This window comes from Podarcis tiliguerta (genome assembly GCF_965153285.1).
Source record: "Podarcis tiliguerta genome assembly, chromosome: 2".
In the NCBI taxonomy this organism is placed as follows: Eukaryota; Metazoa; Chordata; class Lepidosauria; order Squamata; family Lacertidae; genus Podarcis; species Podarcis tiliguerta.
Window position 1 is genome coordinate 53,159,034 of NC_139535.1, and position 19,593 is coordinate 53,178,626.

General features: G+C 46.9%; 1 protein-coding gene across 2 annotated transcripts in view; it reads right to left on the reverse strand.

Annotated features, from left to right (window-relative positions):
• SEMA3B (semaphorin 3B) overlaps positions 1 to 19,593 on the reverse strand; it is a 69,203-nt gene that overhangs the window by 15,343 nt on the left and 34,267 nt on the right. For both annotated transcript variants that reach the window (XM_083429415.1, XM_083429414.1), the window contains 3 exons: positions 18,602 to 18,742; positions 10,307 to 10,464; positions 7,982 to 8,044 (listed from right to left, as the gene is read on the reverse strand). In XM_083429415.1, coding sequence (XP_083285541.1) covers positions 7,982 to 8,044; positions 10,307 to 10,464; positions 18,602 to 18,689 — 309 coding nt within the window. In that variant the 5' untranslated portion in view covers positions 18,690 to 18,742. The remainder of the gene's footprint in view (positions 1 to 7,981; positions 8,045 to 10,306; positions 10,465 to 18,601; positions 18,743 to 19,593) is intronic.

A 19,593-nucleotide genomic window follows, 5' to 3' on the forward strand; every position in this document is an offset into this window, starting at 1 on the left:
ACAGGGTATTAAAAGCACAATAAAACATCAAACATTAAAAACTTCCCTAAACAGGGCTGCCTTCAGATGTCTTCCTTGACATCTGATGGGAGGGTGTTCCACAGGGTGGGTGCCACTACCGAGAAGGCCCTCTGCCTTGTTCCCTGTAACCTCACTTCTCTCAGTGAGGGAACCACCTGAAGGCCCTCGGAGCTGGACCTCAAAGAAAGGGAGCTGCTAAGGGCTTTGGACGGATGTTAGGAATGTAAAAATGATTCTCGCATCCCTATCTGCAACTTCCCACCCAGATCCTTATTTCAGATGTGCCTCCTCTGCTGCCAGAAAGAATGTCTTGTGGGGCATGGAATGTCTTGTGGGAATGGAGGAGGAGGAGAGGCCTCAGCAAGGTGTGCGCAGGAAGAGCAGCGCATAGGTTTGGCTGGCCTGTGGTTCAGGCATCTGCAGTGTGGGTCCTTCCCTTGCCTCTGGACGGCCTCCCCTGACATTGCTGAGATGCCAGAGCATGTGGGAGCCTCTCTTTCCCTCTGGGACTGTGCAGAATTTCCCACACTGGGCGGGAAGGAATGGGGGTGTCCGTGGTGGACTGGGAGTTTCTGCACATTTCACCTCCCGGCAGAGGGCGCCGTAGGAAGCAGCCGTTCCATCACACTAAGCTTGAGTGGCTTTGTGCCTGTCACCTGCAGACACGAAGACCTCTGCTCATGCCACAGAAGACCCCTGTTTGAGCTGCTGCCTCCCTCCTACAAAGCAAGCCTCCCCAGCAGCCCCTCCCTTTCTGCGCCTGTCAGGAGGGGAACATCTGTTTGACTTGCTGCTGAGCACAATTAGCCACTGACGGATCACTCCTGCCCCTTAGAAAGTGGCTGATTATTTAAATGTCTGGAATAACTCAGGCAGAAGTGATGCTCTCTTGTTATATGAGCCCCAGGGGAGTGTCAAGATATTGGGGGGGGGGGGAGAGGATCCCATCCAGCACCACCAGGCACCTTGCAGGAAAAGACAGACAAACACCGCAGAGACTTCTCTTGAAGGCTAACTGAGAACAAGCCGACCTAAGCAGGCAAGGCAAAATAATAATAATAATAATAAAATGCTAAAAAGAGCCACTCCACAAGTGGCCAAGAGCAGTGGGTGGGGATCAGGGAAGGCTCAGCAAACAAGTAGCAATGGCAGCAAGCAAGGAAACCTACAGGCAAGAGAGGAGGAGGGGAGGAGGAGAAGGGATCACAGAACCAGGGGGGCACAGGAGGCTCCCAGGGGGGCACAGGAGTCAGGCCACTGGCCCATCCAGCTCAGCGTTGCCCACACTGACTGGCAGTGGCTCTCCAGGGTTTCAGGCAGCAGATTGTGCCAGCTCTACATGGAGGAACTAAATTCCAGAGCAATGCTTCATGCAAGGGGAGCAAACATGGTGGCTGCCAGGTGTTCTTGGACTCCAGCTCCCATCAGCCCCAGGCAGCTTGGTCGATGGTCAAGGATGGTGGGAGTCGTAGCAGGCACCACATGAACTGACCCTGGCTGCAAGGACTGCATTGGGATTGAGTGGGCCAGAGTTCAAGCTACAGTCTGATCACTGGCTCTGTGTTCAGCTTTGGAGTTTCAGTGGTTTGCAAACTTCCAAACCAGGAAAGACGAATTGAGGGGTCCTGCAAGATGTGCTTTACAAGAGAGTGGTTGAGTTGTCACTTTCTTTCCCTTTCCCTTCAGTTTACTCCTCATAGTTTCCTGCTTCCCTTCCCCACCCTCCCAACCCCTCTTTCACACACATGCAACATACACACACTCCTCTGGAATTTGGAAGTGTTTGGTTTTATCAACACCACCACCACCATGGAATTGCCTCCATATACCCATCAATAACTTTGATCCAGAAACTCCCCAAATGTGTGAAGTAGGCATATTAGAATAGACAAAATTCTGCAAGATGGAAAACAGCTCCCCGTCAGTGGAAAAGTTTTGGCATTTGTGCAAGGTTAGTTTCAAAAGGAAAGAAGGCAGGGATAAGGAAAGGGGAGATAAGATGGGGCAATGACCATAAAGCAGGATATAGCAAACACCAGACAAATCATGGGAAGATTTCCAGCAGCTCTTCATGCTATTATCAGTGACTGATCAGGTGTAAAAATGAAAGCCAAGGCCAAGCACAGGCTAATTTGCTTGATAAGATTAAATACTGGAAGTAACTGAAATGTCTGCGAGATAATAATTTGGGGGTGGGGGTGACTATAAAAGCAAATGCATGGCATGAAGCTCCAACAGTCATGTACCTAGAACCACAGGATTCAACCAACCTGGCCTGCTAGCAGAAGCCAGTACAGTGCCATGGGGCTCCCCCTCTTCCTCTCGTGAGTCCCCTCAATCTGCTTTGCAGCGCAGAGCAGAACCCCCAGAACAGGAAACAGGGAGAATCATTCTCCCTGGCAAGCAGAAATACTTGCACCAACAGAAGGATCAGAATTCCTCCCACAGACTTTCAGAGTTGGAAAGGCCCTTGGCAGTTATCTCATCCATGGGTGGAGAAGCTCTTGGAACTGTGGCTCTTGGAACTCTTGCTTGCCTACAAGGAGGATGTGGGGCAGTGGCGCACTGAGAAACATCTGTCCTACATTGCTGTAATGCAGCCTGTTGTACAAGGTCACACCTGCTGCTCTGCCTCTCTGCCCCACCCAACACTAGCCCCCAGGTGACTGCCAGGGGTGTACCTGGGGGATGGCTAGGTTGGCCCCCAACAAAGCCCCAGGGGAGGTGCAAAAGATTGAGCCTCTCCACACCAGTACATCTCCTTACAGCGGTGTAGCCAGGATTTTTGTTGGGGGGAGGCAGGTCTTTGGTTAGAGGGGGCATAACCTCAGTTTGCTATGTATTTTATCGATTTTTATTAGTGGGGGGCAGCTGCCCCCCCTTGGCTACACCCATGTCTCCTTGCCAAGGGCACAAGGGAGCCTAGGCACTGACTGCCTAAACCACTGATGAGTGGCCCAATCCAACCCCCGGGGCAAGTCAGGAAAAAACCAAGAGCCTCAAACACAAACTTACCCCCAAATCAACAGGCTCAGTCCCTCCTCACCTCTTGCATACAAAACTCTCCTGTTCACTCACCCAGTTTGTTTGCACCAAGGTGACTGTGGCAGAGTTAAATGCTGGGTAACTGGGGGAACCCTCTGCAATCAACGCTATCCCTGCTTAGGAACACAGGGCACTGACCATTGGAGCATCTCGCTCAGTATTGCCTACACTGATTGGAAGTGGCTCTCCAGGATTTCAGGCAGGTGTCTCTCCCGACCCTACCTGGAGATGCTTGGGTTGAACCTATGGTCTTCTGGTTGCAAGGCAGATGCTTTAGCCCTGAGCTACGGCCCTTCTATAGAGATCTAGCAGTCTGCAGCCGCAAATGGTGGCATCAGTGTGCCACCTTGCACTTGTGCCTTTTCTATGGTCAAAACCTCCCCATCTGGAAAAGCTATCCAGGTGCATGCCTTTCCCCCTGGGGAAGACAACATCCGAGAGCTTGTTTTCTTATTTGGGCCAAGGAAAACTGAAACTTCAGAATAATACTTGATCTATAGAAAGGGTTTGGCCTCCCTTACCCCCTCTGGGCTGTCCAGCTGTGCAGCTAATGGTTAAGGGAAATGAGCCAGATGCAACACGGATGGATCAATGCATCAGTCATGGGCCAGATGTTCCCAGATGTTCCCTGCTTCCCCAACTGCTCTTCCAGAGGCTGGACATGTGCCACTGAGTGTCTGCCCATCTTCTTCAAGCCATCTGTCACAGAGATGACGAGTCCCAGGGAGCAATAATGTGGCAAATGGCCCTTGTGGCATGCAATGGGCATACAAGAAGAGGGTTGGGAAGCAGCAGCGGACTCTCAAAGCCATGAATTCAGCATGAACTGGGTCAGGTTGCAAGTTCGGCTGGTAGCTCAGCACCAGAGCACATGCTTTGCAATCCCATGGCGCCAGGCACAATCCTGAAATGCTGACTCGCTGCTGCCACTCGCTGCAGACGATGCTTAGAAAGAAGGACCAGGGGTTTAACTTGGAAGAAAACTGGTTCTTGAGCAAAAGCCAGCCACTGACAGAGAGTGACTTTGAAACCACTGTGGTAAAAAAGGACACACTGAAAGCACATTACTTCCTCTGGGAATTGTAGCTTCCTCCTTACTGGGCTACATTTCCCAGCACCATCAACAAACTACTGTTCCTGAGATTCTTAGGTGAATGCCATGTGCTTTGTGGTGCGAACACACCCTGTGTCCTTCAACCCCGCCACCCCGCTCTCTCTTAGGGCTCATCCAAACTTCCTTTTGTGCTCTGTTTCTAGGTAGAAATCAATGCTTTAAAGTGCCGTGACCTAGTACTTTTTTTTGGGTCCTGGTGCTGTCTCCACGAAAACCCACTGAGTTACCACTGAGTTGGAGCAAATGGGAAATTGCCATTTGTTCTGGCTCAGCGTTAAAGTGAAGGTTTTCATGGGGGAAAGTGCCAAAAGGACTTAGACATGGCGCTTTAAAACCTAGAAACTGTGGGGCAAAAGGTAAATGTGGGTGAGTCCATAGTGTTGCCAACCTCTTAGCACCTGCTCTGCTTTCCCCGCTTAACTCCTACTTAGATGGAAAGGCAAGAGTGTGATCTCGCAGCTTATGCTCCGTTAATGCTTAACCTAGACTGCGAACGTCAATCCGTAGCACTGAATTTAAATGAACTTCCAACCATAAAGACAGCTAAGCTCCAATGAGCCCTGGACCCTTTCCCAGTCCCATTAAAGCCAGCAAGCTTCTTCTCTGAAGCCTGCGCACCGGACCAAGTCTATTCTTACACATGCTCATTATCACAGCTCAATATATATGGGGATTTTTTTGTGCACTCTGGTGATAATTGCTCTGCCTCTAAAATGATTTGCACAACAAAAGGGGGTGTCTCCCATTATTTACTCCCATTCTCTGAAGATGCCTCCCCCTGTAAGATTTGCTCTCTGCTTGGAATATGCTGCTCCTTTTAAAATGGAGAGAGAGAGGAAAAAAATTGGGTTGGGTCTTCCCACACTTTGCATCTGATTCATTTAATACGAGACTGCCACTGGTTAGGCACATACTCTGCTAAAGGGCACAATCGTGCGTGTGATATTCACACGATTGAAAGCCTGCAAATCTGCCAGCATATAAGAGTAGCTGGAAGTGCTGGGTTTGGTACTTAGTTGTGATGGGGGCTGGGAATGCTCAAAGTCTCCCTTCCCCTCTCACAAACACATGCACACAAATGTCATCTCCAAAGCAGTCCTTGGGGTCTAAACCATTTGCAGAGCATCCTACCCACCCACTGCTGGGCTGGTCTTGAGTAAACAAGCCTGGGGCTCTTACAGCCCCTATCATCACTCTTGAGCAAGCCCAGGAAGAAAAACAACCTTGGGACTTTTTGTTTTCCTGCCCTTTTGCCCTGATGGATAAAGCAGCCTGAATATGGAGAGCTGTTGACAGGGAGAGAAAAGGAGACAGGGAACCATCAGAGAGAGGAGTGGGGAGAGGGAGGGATGGAGAGAGAGAGAGAGAGAGAGAGAGAGAGAGAGAGAGGTGTCTTGCTAATGCCTCTCCTCCTCCCACCAGCTGCTTTTCAGGAAGCCCCACAGCCCACTCTCAGTAGCGCACAGAGGTGCTGATCTCCCCCCTCCCCTCTTCAACAGGGTCAGTGGTGCTTGTGTCCGAAACAAAAGCTGGGGAGGAGTGGCTGAATATAGCACTAAGCCTAGGGGGCTCAGCTCTTGGCTTTGCCGATGCGTCTGTGGTGCTGCTACTGCATTGTCACTCGCTCTTCAGTCACAGTGGTTCTGCAACAAATTGCTTCTGCTTCAAACAAGAGTGATGGGACACAGAGCAGCTCTTGTACAGGCACCGGTCCTGGTTCCCCCACTGCAACATCTTCCTGACTGTGGCCGTGTTGCTGAAAACTCCTAGCTCCATTCACTTTTGGCAAATGAGCCATCTCTCTAGGCCTCTTTCCTCTATGATGAATAAGGGCCATCGTTCAGTGGGAGACCACATGTTTCGCATGCATAAGGTCCCAAGTTCAAGGTCTGTAATGTAGGTTCAGCTGGGATATAGCCCTGTTCTCAAAGCCTGGACAGCCACTGCCAGTCCCTGCAATCCAACGGTGGGTAACCTGTGGTCAGACAGGTGTTACTGGACTCCAACTCAGCCAGCATGGCCAATAATCAGAGATTATGGGGCTGTAGTCTAGTAATACTTGATGGACCACTGGTCCCCTACCCCTGCTGCAGACCGAACTCAGCTAGAGGGACCAATGGTCTGACTCAGGAAGTTGCTAATCCTTCCTTTGCCTTGTTCAGAGAGTTGCTTTCAGTGTCTGTATGCACATGCATAGAACACTTTTGCCTGATTCCACACTAGGCTATTGTCCATCATGCAAATAATTAACCACAGGAATTAGGTCATCATGACCACATCACACTTTTTCATGGCATTCTGCACCAGGTCAAAGTACCAACAGCAATTCATAACAGTGCATAGTGCCGGAGTTCCCTTAAGGATGGCAACTTTCCTATCCCACAGCCCATAACCGGAAGCAAAGGCACGTCTCACTTCCCCTTGTGATCTATGTGATGAATGGAGAAGGCAGTTGCATGAATGACACAGGTCCTATTACTGTCACATCAACCCCATCAGCTGTTGAAATATTTGCATGGATCCTCAACTGTGAGGATCTGAAGGACTGAAACAGCGCATTCAGTGCTCACCCAGCCTTTCTTCTGTGCCACGTTCCAGCCACAGGGCCACGCTTAAAAAAGCTCCATGTTCAAGTGTTTTTGTTTTGTTCTTTTGTCCCAGCACTTTCCCAGGGCAAACCCCCATTTTACCAAATGACAACCTGCGGGGAAACCTAATTGCAGTTTGATCCAATTCTGCAGAAAAACACAGGTTTTCCCTGGGAAAGTGCCAGGACAACCCCCCCCCCCAAAAAAAAACCTGCTTGGTAATGGAACTTTAAAGCACAGAAACATGGCACAAAAGGAAGCCTGGATGAGTCTCCAAAATTACAGTCAGCTGGATGTGCCCAAGGTCTTAGTCCTAAAGCCCACAAACCCTACCTCTCTTTCAACCTTCTTGGGCGAGGGCAAACTTTGCTTACATATGCTGTTTCAGGGCTTAGAGCAGTATTCTGAACAGAGACTGGCAAAATCCAAAGGGGAGAGAGGCTGCCCCTTTGTCCTCTCGTGCCCTTCACTGGAAGCTGCGCCAAACAGCCTCAATGGGAACTTCCAAGTTGACCAGGCAATCCTGAAAGAAAACGGTGACCCAAGACTGCTCTCCAAAGCTAGGGGAGATAAACCCAACAGCTCACAAAGCTCACATTGCTAGGCTTGACACAGCACCGCTCCTTCCATGGACAACCTGTAAGAATTATAGCCAAGGTGACCGAGACCCCTTCATGCTGCTGGCCCAACGTTATCAAGGAGCAAAATCTGGCTGTGTCCTGGTTCATCTCTGCTCCTGCCAAAATGGTGGGAACCCTCCTCTTATCTCCTGGGAGGTCAGGATGGGTCACAGCTAAGCAGGAATCTCTTAAGTGCACCAACCGGTCCCTTCACAGCAACATGACTCCCAAGGCCTCCTGGGGCCTCTATCCAGGGCTGGGGCATGATGGTGCTGTCTGCGAGGCCAGGGAGAGACAGAGAAAACAGCAAGATACTCAATGAAAACAGCAAGATGCAATGAAGGGTCATGGGTGAATTACTGGGAGGGGGAGGCTGCTATCACGTATCAGTTTTTCCTCAGCTCATCGTGGTCGGACAACTCAGAGAAGTCTCCATGCCCTGCTTGATGAGGAGTCAATTGAAATGTTCGCTCTGGAAAGCAAGCGACTCACATCGCGTTTCCTGATGCTCCTTATCCTCCTTTGTTTTATGCCCCAACTCACATAGGGGCTGAGCAAAGGATTTCCCCTCCCCATCCAAATGGGTCACTTACATTGATGTCTTTTCCTGCCCAGTTGCATTCTTCCCTCCATTCCACAGGCGCTGGCCAGTAAATCTGTGAGAACAAAGATAAGGCAAAGATCATTTGCCAAAATATTTTTGTATTTTAAGAAATGGGCTCCTAGCATAGTCATTCATCACACTTGAAGTTAGTCAAATGCTGCTAAAAATGCTGATAGTTTTTTTGTTTTGTTTTTAACCAACCCTTAGTTGTAATGCTCCTGGCTTCCTTTACTCGCTGTCCATCACCTGTCTCCTTGGTATTTGAGACTTGACACAGGCCTCCACCTTTTCTGTGTTTTGAGCATATTGTAAACATTTGCTTGGTTCAAACTACATTATATTAGGAGAGTTTTAAGTGGCATTTTAAATTCCTTTAAACTGCCGCTGTTTTAGGGTATACTTTTGTCGCCAGTGTGTTTTGTTTTGATTTTAAAAAAATAATAATTGTATGGTTTTAATTATCTTTTTAAAGTTGTCTTTGCCTGGAAAGGTGGTGTATTAGGATTTTGAATATATAAACAGAACAAATAAATAAACAGGAGCCATAAGGCCCACCGCTGGCTTTGTACATTTTTCTACGTCCCATTCGGGGGCGGGGGGGGGGGACCTCTGGTGACAAAAGTATACCCTAAAACACCAGCAGTTTAAAGGAATTTAAAATGCCACTTAAAACTCTCTTAATATAATGTAGTTTGAAACAAGCAAGTGTTTACAATATGCTCAAAACACAGAAAAGATGGAGGCCTGCGTACTTCTGGGAGAAAGTCCCAAAGATATTATACCGCTACTGAAAAGGCCCTGTCTCTAGTACCTACCAGTCTGCTGGCTCTTCACAGTGGGCAGGGCCTTAGAGGCTGATTTTAAGGCCTGGGTAGGTTCATGTAAGTGATGAACTGCAAGGTTGATATTCCAGGGCTAAGCTGGGGGATACTTTGCATGCCAGGAGTCACTGCAACCGAATTCCTTGGATCTGTGTGTTCCACTATTCTGGCCCTCATTCTACTGAGTTAAGCTGGAAGTAGTGCTTGCTTCCAGAGCATGTCATGAGCTTTGATCCAATGATCCTTGCAAATGGGAACAATGCCACACCCATATACCATATACTACCCTGTACAGTGGTACCTCGGGTTACAAACGCTTCCGGTTACAAACCCCGCTAACCCGGAAGTAGTACCTTGGGTTGCGAACTTTGCCCCAGGATGAGAACGGAAATTGTGCGCCAGCGGCATGGTGGCAGCAGGAGGCCCTATTAGCGAAAGCGCGCCTCAGGTTAAGAACGGTTTTGGGTTAAGGATGGACCTCCAGAACAAATAAAGTTCATAACCCAAGGTACCACTATAGTAAAGGGAAAGACAGCCTGTAAGTCTTTTGCCATGAAGCTTTTGTCACCAGAGGTCCCCACAAGACCCGTTAGTTCACTGTGTGCAAAGAAAACAGACAGCAGAGCAGACAGCCATTTTGTGTCACTAAGGAATATCAGGAACTATCTTGTTCTGAGTCAGACCATTGAGTCATCTACACTAACTGGTAGTAGCAGCTCTCTAGGATGTTAAGGCAGGTAACCAGTGTTGCCTGTGGATACTAGGGAATGAACCCGGGGCCTTCTGCATGCCAAGCATGTGCTCTGCCAGTGAATTATGCCCCCTCTTTCAGCCATACCGGCAAAAGAAGTGCAAATGCTCCAGGAGCAGAGGGTTGGCGGTGGCTGTATTGTGCTCCCAAAGCGTTTCCCCTGCTGGGCTAGGAATGCGGCTTTCGTCCACAGCCCAGCGGTAAGGGCGTCAGCAGCCTCAACCCACCCTCTTTCCAACTCCATTAACAGGGAAGTTTATTATAGAAGATTTCACGGAGGAGTCTGGAATGCGGGATCCGTTGTCATGACGAGCGAGCGGGGAAATGGCACTACTAAAGGCTGAGGAGCAGAGGAGAGAGTTGAAGAGAGAACATAATAACTCTATTGATTGCATCCAATATTGGTGTCCTACTCAAAGCAGATCCATTGAAAATACTGGACATCATTATCTTCTGCCCATTAATACCAGTGTAAGGTACAACCCAATGTCATCATTTATTTTAAATGGGTGGTATTCAGCTAAGTTTTACTTATTGAAATGAATGAAGGTAACTTAGTAGGTTAATTAACTTCTGAGTAAAGCTTGGTGGAACACCACCCAAAGTTTCCATATTGTCCTTCAGTTCAGAATTTCTGGGGTGGCTTACAATAACAGGTCCGAGTCTGAGAGGGAAAAAGACATGTCCAGATACCCTTGCCCTATTTTTGGTGGGAAGCCCCAGGCAAACAGAGCTAGGCTACCTTCTTGTCCTGCTTGCTGATGTTGTCTAGGCTCAGGGAGGCCAGGTAGTTTTTCCCACCCACGAAGAGCCGTCCCCTCTCTTCATCCAGCAGCAGCGAGTCGTAGCAGCAGGAGCGCTCCAGCTCATAAGTGCGCAGTCCATGGCGCAGTCGCAAATCTGGAGAGGGAAAAGGAGGGAGATGAACCACAATCGCTTGCGTGTTACGCACAACTCCATCTGCATTCGCAAAGTTAGAGAGAATCAGCTGGAGTCAATTGAATACAACATAAGGCACCTAAGCGAAGTGCAAACAATTATCCCTTGATTTCTGCTTTTTAAATTGGCTTTCATTGTTACAACTGCATTCAGGAATTGAAAGGAGAGGCATAAATGCTGAAATAAACAAACAAAGCTGCACTCTGTTAAACGTGGCCATTTCCCTATTCCAGAGGATGTTTATGCAGCTTAAAACAGTTATGGCTTCCCCCAATGCCATATTGGGAGCTGTAGCTTGTTGAGAGTGCTGAGAGTTGTTAGGAGACCCTTGTTCCCCTCACAAAGCTACAATTCCCAGAGTTCCCTGGGAAGAAGGATTGACTTAAGCCACTCTGGGAATCACAGGGGTCTCCTAACAATTATCAGCAACCATAACAAGGGATATGACAACGGTTGTACTGGAGATTTAATAGAATTGGATTAACAGAGAAGTTGCAGGAGGAAAGAAGTTAACATAAGGACCCACAAAAGGGAGGAGGGAAGTCCATGGGAATTTATGGAATTCTCTTTTTGTTTTGGTTGTTTGACAATTGTTTGTAAACTCAAAAATCTGAAAATTAAATTAATTTTTTTTTTAAATTATCAGCACCCTTAACAAACTGCAGTTCCCAGACTTATTTGGGGACTGTTTAAAGTGGCATAATGCTGCTTTAAATACAATGCGTGGATATGGCCTGAGTTTATCTGAAAGATGGCATCCTTAAAAGTCCTCTTCCTGACACTCCCTTGTAATCTGAAGGCCTCTGATAGTCAAGGATACTGGGATATCCGTTCTGCTTATGTGATGACATAGTTATTATGACTGTGCAGCCCATAAAAGCCTGCTATATGTGTGCAGCCAGATAAGGGAGTCCTTCTCCTACTCCAAGAAACTTTCAGTCTGAACAAAGAGAAAGGTGTGAAGAGCTCAGAGGCCTAGAGGGAGGGCCTTGTCTTGGGCAAGATCACATAAAGGTCATCTGTAGAGCCAAGACTTGGAACACTGGTCTCCTGTCAGTTACGCTAGTGTCCCAATTACTCTTGTCTGTGTGGGAGATTTCCACACCCATTGCTTAGATGCCAGAGACCTGTATAGGGTAAATCACAATTAAGCCCCATCTTACTTCTGCATATTTTGGAGGAAATGATAACCATCATTTATCCTTTGAACTTTGTGGCCAAGCAACAACATGGAGCTGCTATTAACAGAGACATGATAATGGACCTTCACCCTTATCACACAGATAAAGATGTGCAGCCAGTAGGAAGCTGTGCCTTGGTTTTTGAACGGTTCCAGGAGTCAAACGGACTCCCAGAACAGATTAAGTTTGACAACCAAGGTACCACTGTACTAGGTGGTGGTGGTGGTGAACAGATCTGAAAATGCAGATCTGCAGCCCCAGTGCTCCAGTAGATGCTGCTGACGTCTGGAAATGCAGGTGATGTCCTGTAGACATTCCCAAGCCTCAAGTTTCTGACGAACCTACTCTGGCTGCGTACCATTCAAGCAGTGAGCAGGGAGTAGGCTGGGTGGTGGTCGGGGGGCTTCTGCCGATTTCGTCTTCCCACCCTACCCCCACCCCGCACCCCGTCTGTGGCCTGTGTCCTCTTACACCCACCTTTCAAGCCCGCTCCCTGATCTGTTCCACCAGCTTTAACAGGTTAGCAGCCTCAACAACAGTGTGACGTTAATCTCCCAGCACAACAGGCATCTGCGCAGAGAAAGGGCCCTTTCTCTCTGCGGAGAGCCTAATCTGCTTTCGGCAGCAGGAACAAATAAGCCATTGTGGAGAAGGGGAAGAAAGTGGCTGGCAGGGGAGCAATCCACCCGCTAATGAGCTGCTACCCATGTCGGGTGCACAGGGTGCGCAGGGTCCAGAGGGAGGTCACGGCCTGATCTGCAACACCCCCCCCTCCACTCCATGTTCCTTGGCTTGAGTCCGCTTGAGATATACATATTCTTCTAGTCCAGCAGCACCAGACAAGCAACATGGCCTTCTCTCCATGCCATCTCCCTCCTCTGTGGCTTGGTATTGACCTCTGGCTGGGCCACAGATGGGCATGGAAAAACCTGAACTGGCCTGGCTTAGCACAACTGCTTCCCCTTCCCTAGTTCTAGTCCTGCATGTTCCTTCCTGGTCTATCTGCTTTAAACACAGAACCTCCAAGTGCACCTATTTTCCAGGGACAGTCCCAGATTTACAGAAGCCATCCCCGTTTCTGATTTGATTCCAGAATGCCCCACTTTTCCTTAGGATGTCCCTATTTCATCAGAGAAATGTTGGAGGGTATGGAGTTATGTGACCCCCCGAGCCAAGGAGATAAGTAACTATACAGCCTTTGGAAGACATCTGAAGGCAGCTCTGAATAGGGAAGTTATTAATGTTCAGTGTTTTATTTAGTTTCTATATAATTTGGAAGCTGCTCAGAGTGGCTGGGGTAACCCAGTCTGATGGGGTATAATATAATAATAATAATAATAATAATAATAATAATAATAATAATAATAATAGAGCAGGGTGCCCCTGTTTTCATCAGATAAATGTTGGAGGGTATGTAAACAACGACTACTCAGAGCCAGAGCACAGAACTGGAAAAGACTTGAACACCTACATATCTCACAATGGCAACACAACGTACGGCCTTATCTGAAAAAATGACAATAAGGGTGCATGCCCTGAATAGCGCATCAGATGTGGACAAAGTTATCATATCAAAATATGGCACCCCTTTGCAAAATATTTGAATGAACACTGGCAGCCACCGACTTCGCATGCAGGCTTACGGCAAAAAACGACACGCTCTTTTGATTGTAGCTTGTTTTGACTGATTTTAATACAGTGGTACCTTGGGTTAAGAACTTAATTCGTTCTGGAGGTCTGTTCTTAACCTGAAACTGTTCTTAACCTGAGGTACCACTTTAGCCAATGTGGCCTCCTGCTGCCGCCGCACGATTTCTGTTCTCATCCTGAAGCAAAGTTCTTAACCCGAGGTACTATTTCTGGGTTAGCGGAGTCTGTAACCTGAAGCGTTTGTAACCCGAGGTACCACTGTATTGTATTTTTACATTGTTGTAGCCTCCCCTGGGGCTTATGCTGAAGGATGGATAAAAAAATCTTACAACAATAACCATGGGTTGCATGTCCCTCCACTGAAATGAATGGGAGTGTCTCTGCCATCCGGGAGTTCCACGTGTGCAATGAAGCCGCAGAGCCCACACCAAAGTGCTGGGTTTGGTAAGAGAAGAAGCTAATGAGCACAGTCTTCACAGGAGCAAAAATCAGGCTACCATGGACTTTTCCTGTTGTTGGTCCTGCTTTGAAAGGAGGCTTCATTCTCATGTCCCTGCATTGCTCATTTAAAGTGAAATCGAAATTGTGGTGAGCTTATTGACTGTGACCTTCAAAATCTACACATCTGCTTCTCTTTGCATAGAAACACAAGGGTCTGCACCTGGCTAGCCAGCAAGGCAGCCAGCCACACACCTGTGTGTTCTACCTGTATGTTTACATTTCACCTCTCCTCCTCATACTCTGCAGAGAAAGGGAATGAGCACACGGAGGAGGAAAGGGAGTGCAGGAGTGTGGCCGGGAGAGACAAGGAAACACTTTATCTAGCACCTTCTTGAAAATTGGTTTTTAATCACATTAATCTCTGGTGAACTGATAAGTTGGCCAGCTTGCTTTCTCTGTCACTCATAGGAAATTCAGTAGAGGCTTTTTATGAAACAATAGGTTGAAAATAAAGATGTCAAAGAGGACGGAAGAAAAAGAACTTTGTCTTGTCTGCTTGGGAAGCAGAAATAGCCTTTTCCACTGTTTGGCATATTTTTAACTGCAGCACATAGTTATTTTCATATTGTTTTGATGCTAAAAATGCCAGTATCCAGATTTAGATATTTTAGGGTGAGGGTGTGAAAATTTATCTGGCTGGTGGGCTGGATCCTCACCTTCCTATCTCACATGGGCCATTTGGACATGTGGCAGGGCCACCCCTCTGACATCAAAGGGGCTTGCTGTCAACAACAATTGTCTATGTGGTGCTGACAGACAGCCTTCGCTTTGTTCATTTGCAGGTGTGATTTGGATTCAAACTGCACCTGAAAATAGACATTTCCCTTTTGCACTCCAACAAAGACGTTCACAAAGCTGGTCTGCGGGTGGAAATTGTTCAGTTGCAGGAGCTGTTTGGATCGAAACCACCTGCAAAACGGACAATTTCAAAGGCAGTCCCTGTCAGAATTCATCAGCGGGGGTCACTGCTGTCTGCCCCACTTGCCAAGGAACAATAAGAAGTGTACTTTAAGCTCCCAATTGCTCCTTTGCAGCTGCATATTTATCTGCCGCACACCGGGCATCACATACGATGGCAGGTGGACACAGTTTGCAGGGAACTGTCTCTTGGGGAAGATTAAGACCCTGGCTGGGCCTAATGAACCCTGTCATCTGGAGGTTCCCCACTGCTGTTTAAGAGGTGAATGGTGCTGGTCAGTGAGTGGTCAATGACAGCAGTTACTGCTGCTTGGGGGCTGAGGGATCAAGGAGGTCAATGTGTCCCCTCTGAGGAGGGTGGTAATGTGAGAATGGGTTTTACCATGGTTTGCTCTCCTGTTTGTCAACTGCCCTCCCCAGGGGGGAAAAAGCCTGGTGTCATTGCTGTCAGTTTTTAGGCATTTCTACACAGAAACTCCCATTTACCAAGGCCTTTGTTTTTTCATTGGGGTCATACCGCAGTATGATTTCCATTTGGTTCGTTGTTTACATTCTTTAATTGGGTGGGTAGGAATGATCTTTTTTATAATACTGTTGCATGAGTGACTTTGTTTTTAGATCAAAGTTGGCTTTTATTGCCTTTCTTGATGCATTGCTTGTAAATGTATTGCTGCTTTGTGTGTATGTTACGAAACGATAAGTTGCTTTGAGGATTTTTGTGTGTGGAAAGCAACACATAAATGAGGATAACATTAATAAGAATAGTAATAAGAATATAGTGGTACCTCGGGTTACATACACTTCAGGTTACATACGCTTCAGGTTACAGACTCTGCTAACCCAGAAATAGTACCTTGGGTTAAGAACTTTGCTTCAGGATGAGAACAGAAATCGTGCGGCGGCAGCAGGAGGCCCCATTAACTAAAGTTGTGTTTCAGGTTAAGAACGGACCTCCGGAACGAATTAAGTACGTAACCAGAGTTACCACTGTAAGAGCAAACACTTCCAGAATGCTCCAAAAGGCGTGCCTGCATAGCACTCCCTCAAAGCAACCCAACCGCTCTCCATTTTTTCCCTGTACCACAAACACTAGGGGTGAGAAATGTGTGGCCCCTTATATATTGCTGCACTACGGCTCCCATTATCCTTGCTCATTAGTCATGCTGGCTGGGGCTGATGGGAGCTGGGAGTCCTACCACTTCTAGATGGCCACATGTTCCCAACCTCTGCCAAACGCGGTGCCCTTCTATTCCCACAAGCAGAACACCCCTTCCCTTTCCTTCACAGTCCATGTGACGCACTGTTGCAAGGACTTGGCCATGAGCATTCAAGGACTGACTCCATAAGGGGTAACTCGGCAATTAAAGCTGCAGCCTAGCAACTTTACAAATCATTCAAAAGATGAGATGTTCCAACATGTCATTAGGTTTGGCCAGCTGCCAAAAGATAAGAAAGCGTGGCCGTGTTTGAGAGAGAGAATAAATTTTGGGGGGAATTTCCCTAAAGATTGCACCTGTGCTAGCAACTCCGACTAGTGCCCCACCAACACTGCTGCCATCAGTGGTAGAAAAATCTGATACTAGTCTAGACTGGCTCTTAATGCATTAGCGCTGCTTTGTCACTGTAAAAGGGTATGCCAAAAAGAACCCTACCAAAGGATAACACTTTGGTAGAATCCATTCATCACCAGAATAAAATGTACCCAGTGTCCATGGTACTGCACCATGACATCTGCTACATCCTAGGAATCTAATGCTTTATTGAAGGAAAACTTGCGTTTGTAAGGAAATGTTTGAAAATTGTGAAGCATGCGGCGTAGGCCCAGAAACTTGCAAAGGTATGATGATTGTACAGCCTCATTACTAGATGTTTCAACAATTTGTCGGATCTGCTTTTCCTTAAAAATCAAGCAAATGAATTGGACAACTTTCTGTGGTCCATTCCAGGGCAACGTTCTATGATATCATCTCTGAGTGCGTGAGAGAATTTCTTCCCCTCTTAGCGAGAGATGCTTTTGTATCTTATTTCACATAAGCACAGAGTCTATTTATCATACTAACGGACTATCTAATAGCTAAAACACTTCCAGTTACTTGAAAAGAAGCATTCTCAAACACTAACAGGGTATTTTAGTCCCTGCTCATCGCTTCCAGCAGACTAATGAATGGGGCATGTTTCACAGAATCATAGAATTGTATAGTTGGAAGGGACCCTGAGGGCCACAGTTGTGTGCACCAGTGTGTGGCAGAAGTTGGACTTTGTCTTCCACCAATAGGTTGCAAGTCCATTTTGCTATTGACTATCTAGTAGTTTTTGCTGCTTGCTGCGATTCTTGCAGACTGCTGATCTATTATTATTACCATATTTTTCCATATACAAGACAACCTTTTTTCTGAATTTTTTTGTGATAAATTGAGGGTCGCCTTATACATGGGTTAATATGCTAAGTAAGTGAGGGCAGGTGCTGCGGCGTAGCATGGAAATGTTGTCTTATAAATGGAGTCGTGTTATACATGGGAAAATACGGTAATATTATTAATTTGTATACCACTTATATGTCCAAATGGCTTCTAAGCGGTTTGCAACTATAGAAAATCCACACATGAAATTAAAATATGCCATAACAATTCCATCAGAGCATTAAACCTTCACTAATTAAAATACGTAATAAAAAAGCCTGTTTCATTCAACTAGGGGCTCTATATGTCTTTAAGCAAGAGTACATGCTCAGGATTGCTTAAAGTTTGATTTATATGCCTTAATGTTAAGAAATCCTGATCATGCTGTCTTACTTCATATATTAAAATCCATCGGTGCACCACAGGGGTTCTAGATAAAAACGCACAGAGAAATAGTCCACTCCTAAGCTATACAATCTGAGTATTTTGGTTAACAGCCTTTTAATATGTTTGTTAGCCAATAATCGGTCTAGTTCTTTATTTTAAAAAATGTACTTGTACTGTTGACCATTATCAAATATTTATCAGATTCTTTCTGGTCATTTAAAACTTGTAAAGTGCTAGCACGGCCACTTAATTTGTGGTGTTATATAGACATGAACAAATGTTCTATTTTGGCTTCCCTCCCCCCAAGTGTTCATAATTAGCCAGTCCTTATGCATCTCTTTCCTAAACTTGAAAGAAACATATCCCCACCACATATGGGATCAGAGACAGACCTCAATGACACCAGCACATGAATCTGAGGCAGTGTTGCAAACTTAAGGAAACAGTCTCCAGCTACACATGAATGTGAAGAGGAAGATGAAGAAGAGGAGGAGGAGGATCCATTTTCATCTCACTATTAAAAGAACAGAACTCTTCCTGATCTGATAGCAACAGAGTGTGCCTTTCTAAATGCCCCACACTTCCTTACTCCTAGTGCGGGCTGGACACTGAGTGCACCAGCTACAATTTGGAGCATCAGGATAATAATACACAGCTCTCCATGACCTTGTGTGTCTCTGTAAATATCACTTGTTATGTTATAGGAGGCAGGTAGAGCCCTGAAGGAGTGGCAAGGTGGGCATCATAAGAAGGAAACGCTCAGAATATAACATATACATAGCTGTCACATCAACCCCTTCCCTCCACAAACATAAACTCTGCTTCTCTGCTTACTACCTCAAAACCTGTCTTTCTAAGATTTGCTCTATGGAAATACATTGTCCATAACATCCTATTGATGGCCCCATCACCTATAGAGGACTGCCCATTCAAAACCCTAGAGATCCCCTGTAACACCCATTCCTGGTTCACACTTCCTCTGAAAATGTTACACGTGCACACACACACACACACACACACACTTCTTATCCATCCTCTCTGTTGGTTTGATGTCCGCCTTACTATGAAAGGAGAGCTTCAGACGCGGATTGGTGCTGGTAGCCGAGGCTCCATTTCCAGCCAGCAACAGGAGCACCAGTGCCTGGATCATAGCAGCAGCTGCCTCTTCTCCTCTGCAGGCGCTGGACTCTGAACCTCTGGCAGCTGAAAGGCGGAGAAGCAAGAGTGAGATTGTCTGCCAGATCGGGTTACAACAGCAGCCCCCCCCCCCAGCCCCTGCAGCATAAGTGGGAGAAGGAGGAGCGGGGGAAATCCTCAGTCTGCCTTGGAAAGGGAAAGACCCATCTAAACAGCACTGATCTCCACCCAGACCCACCTGCTGGCTTTCTGCTTGTCAGGTCACATCCAGAAATGCAGCCAAAGTTCTCCACCATGGTGTAGGCCACTGTAGCACAGTGGTTGGAAGGCTAGACTGTGGCCCTGGAGGCCTGGGTTCTAATCCCCACTCAGCCATGGTGCTACTGGATAACCTTGGGCCAGTTATTATCTCTACGCTTAATCTACCTCACAGGATTGCTATGGGTATAAAACTAGGGGGGGGGGAGGACTTCCACAACTGCTGGCAAAACGTATTTTCCTGTATTTTATTTAGCTACTTTATGCAACTCTCAGCCCAAAGCCCTGGTATGCCCCTTCTAATCATAATTTTCAAGATGCACTTCTGACCTTCTGGTTTCAGATCTGTACTTCTTGGTACCATTAAGTACAGAACTACAAGTCATATTTTGGTGGCGAATCAATGACTTATACAAGGATATGAATGCCAAAACGGCTGCTAAGAAACCGCTTAAAGGCCATTTTGGTATGTGAGTGGTTTATTGATTAGTTAATTCATCAATGTGGCCATGACATGAACAGCACCAGGATTTTACAGACAGTAACTCAGGGCTGGCACTGAATGTGTGAACACTGTCAGTGGCTCAGGGTCAGGGTCATCAATAAAAGAGAGATGGTGTCCTACTTAGATCTCGGTACAGAATACTATTTCCCTGTTT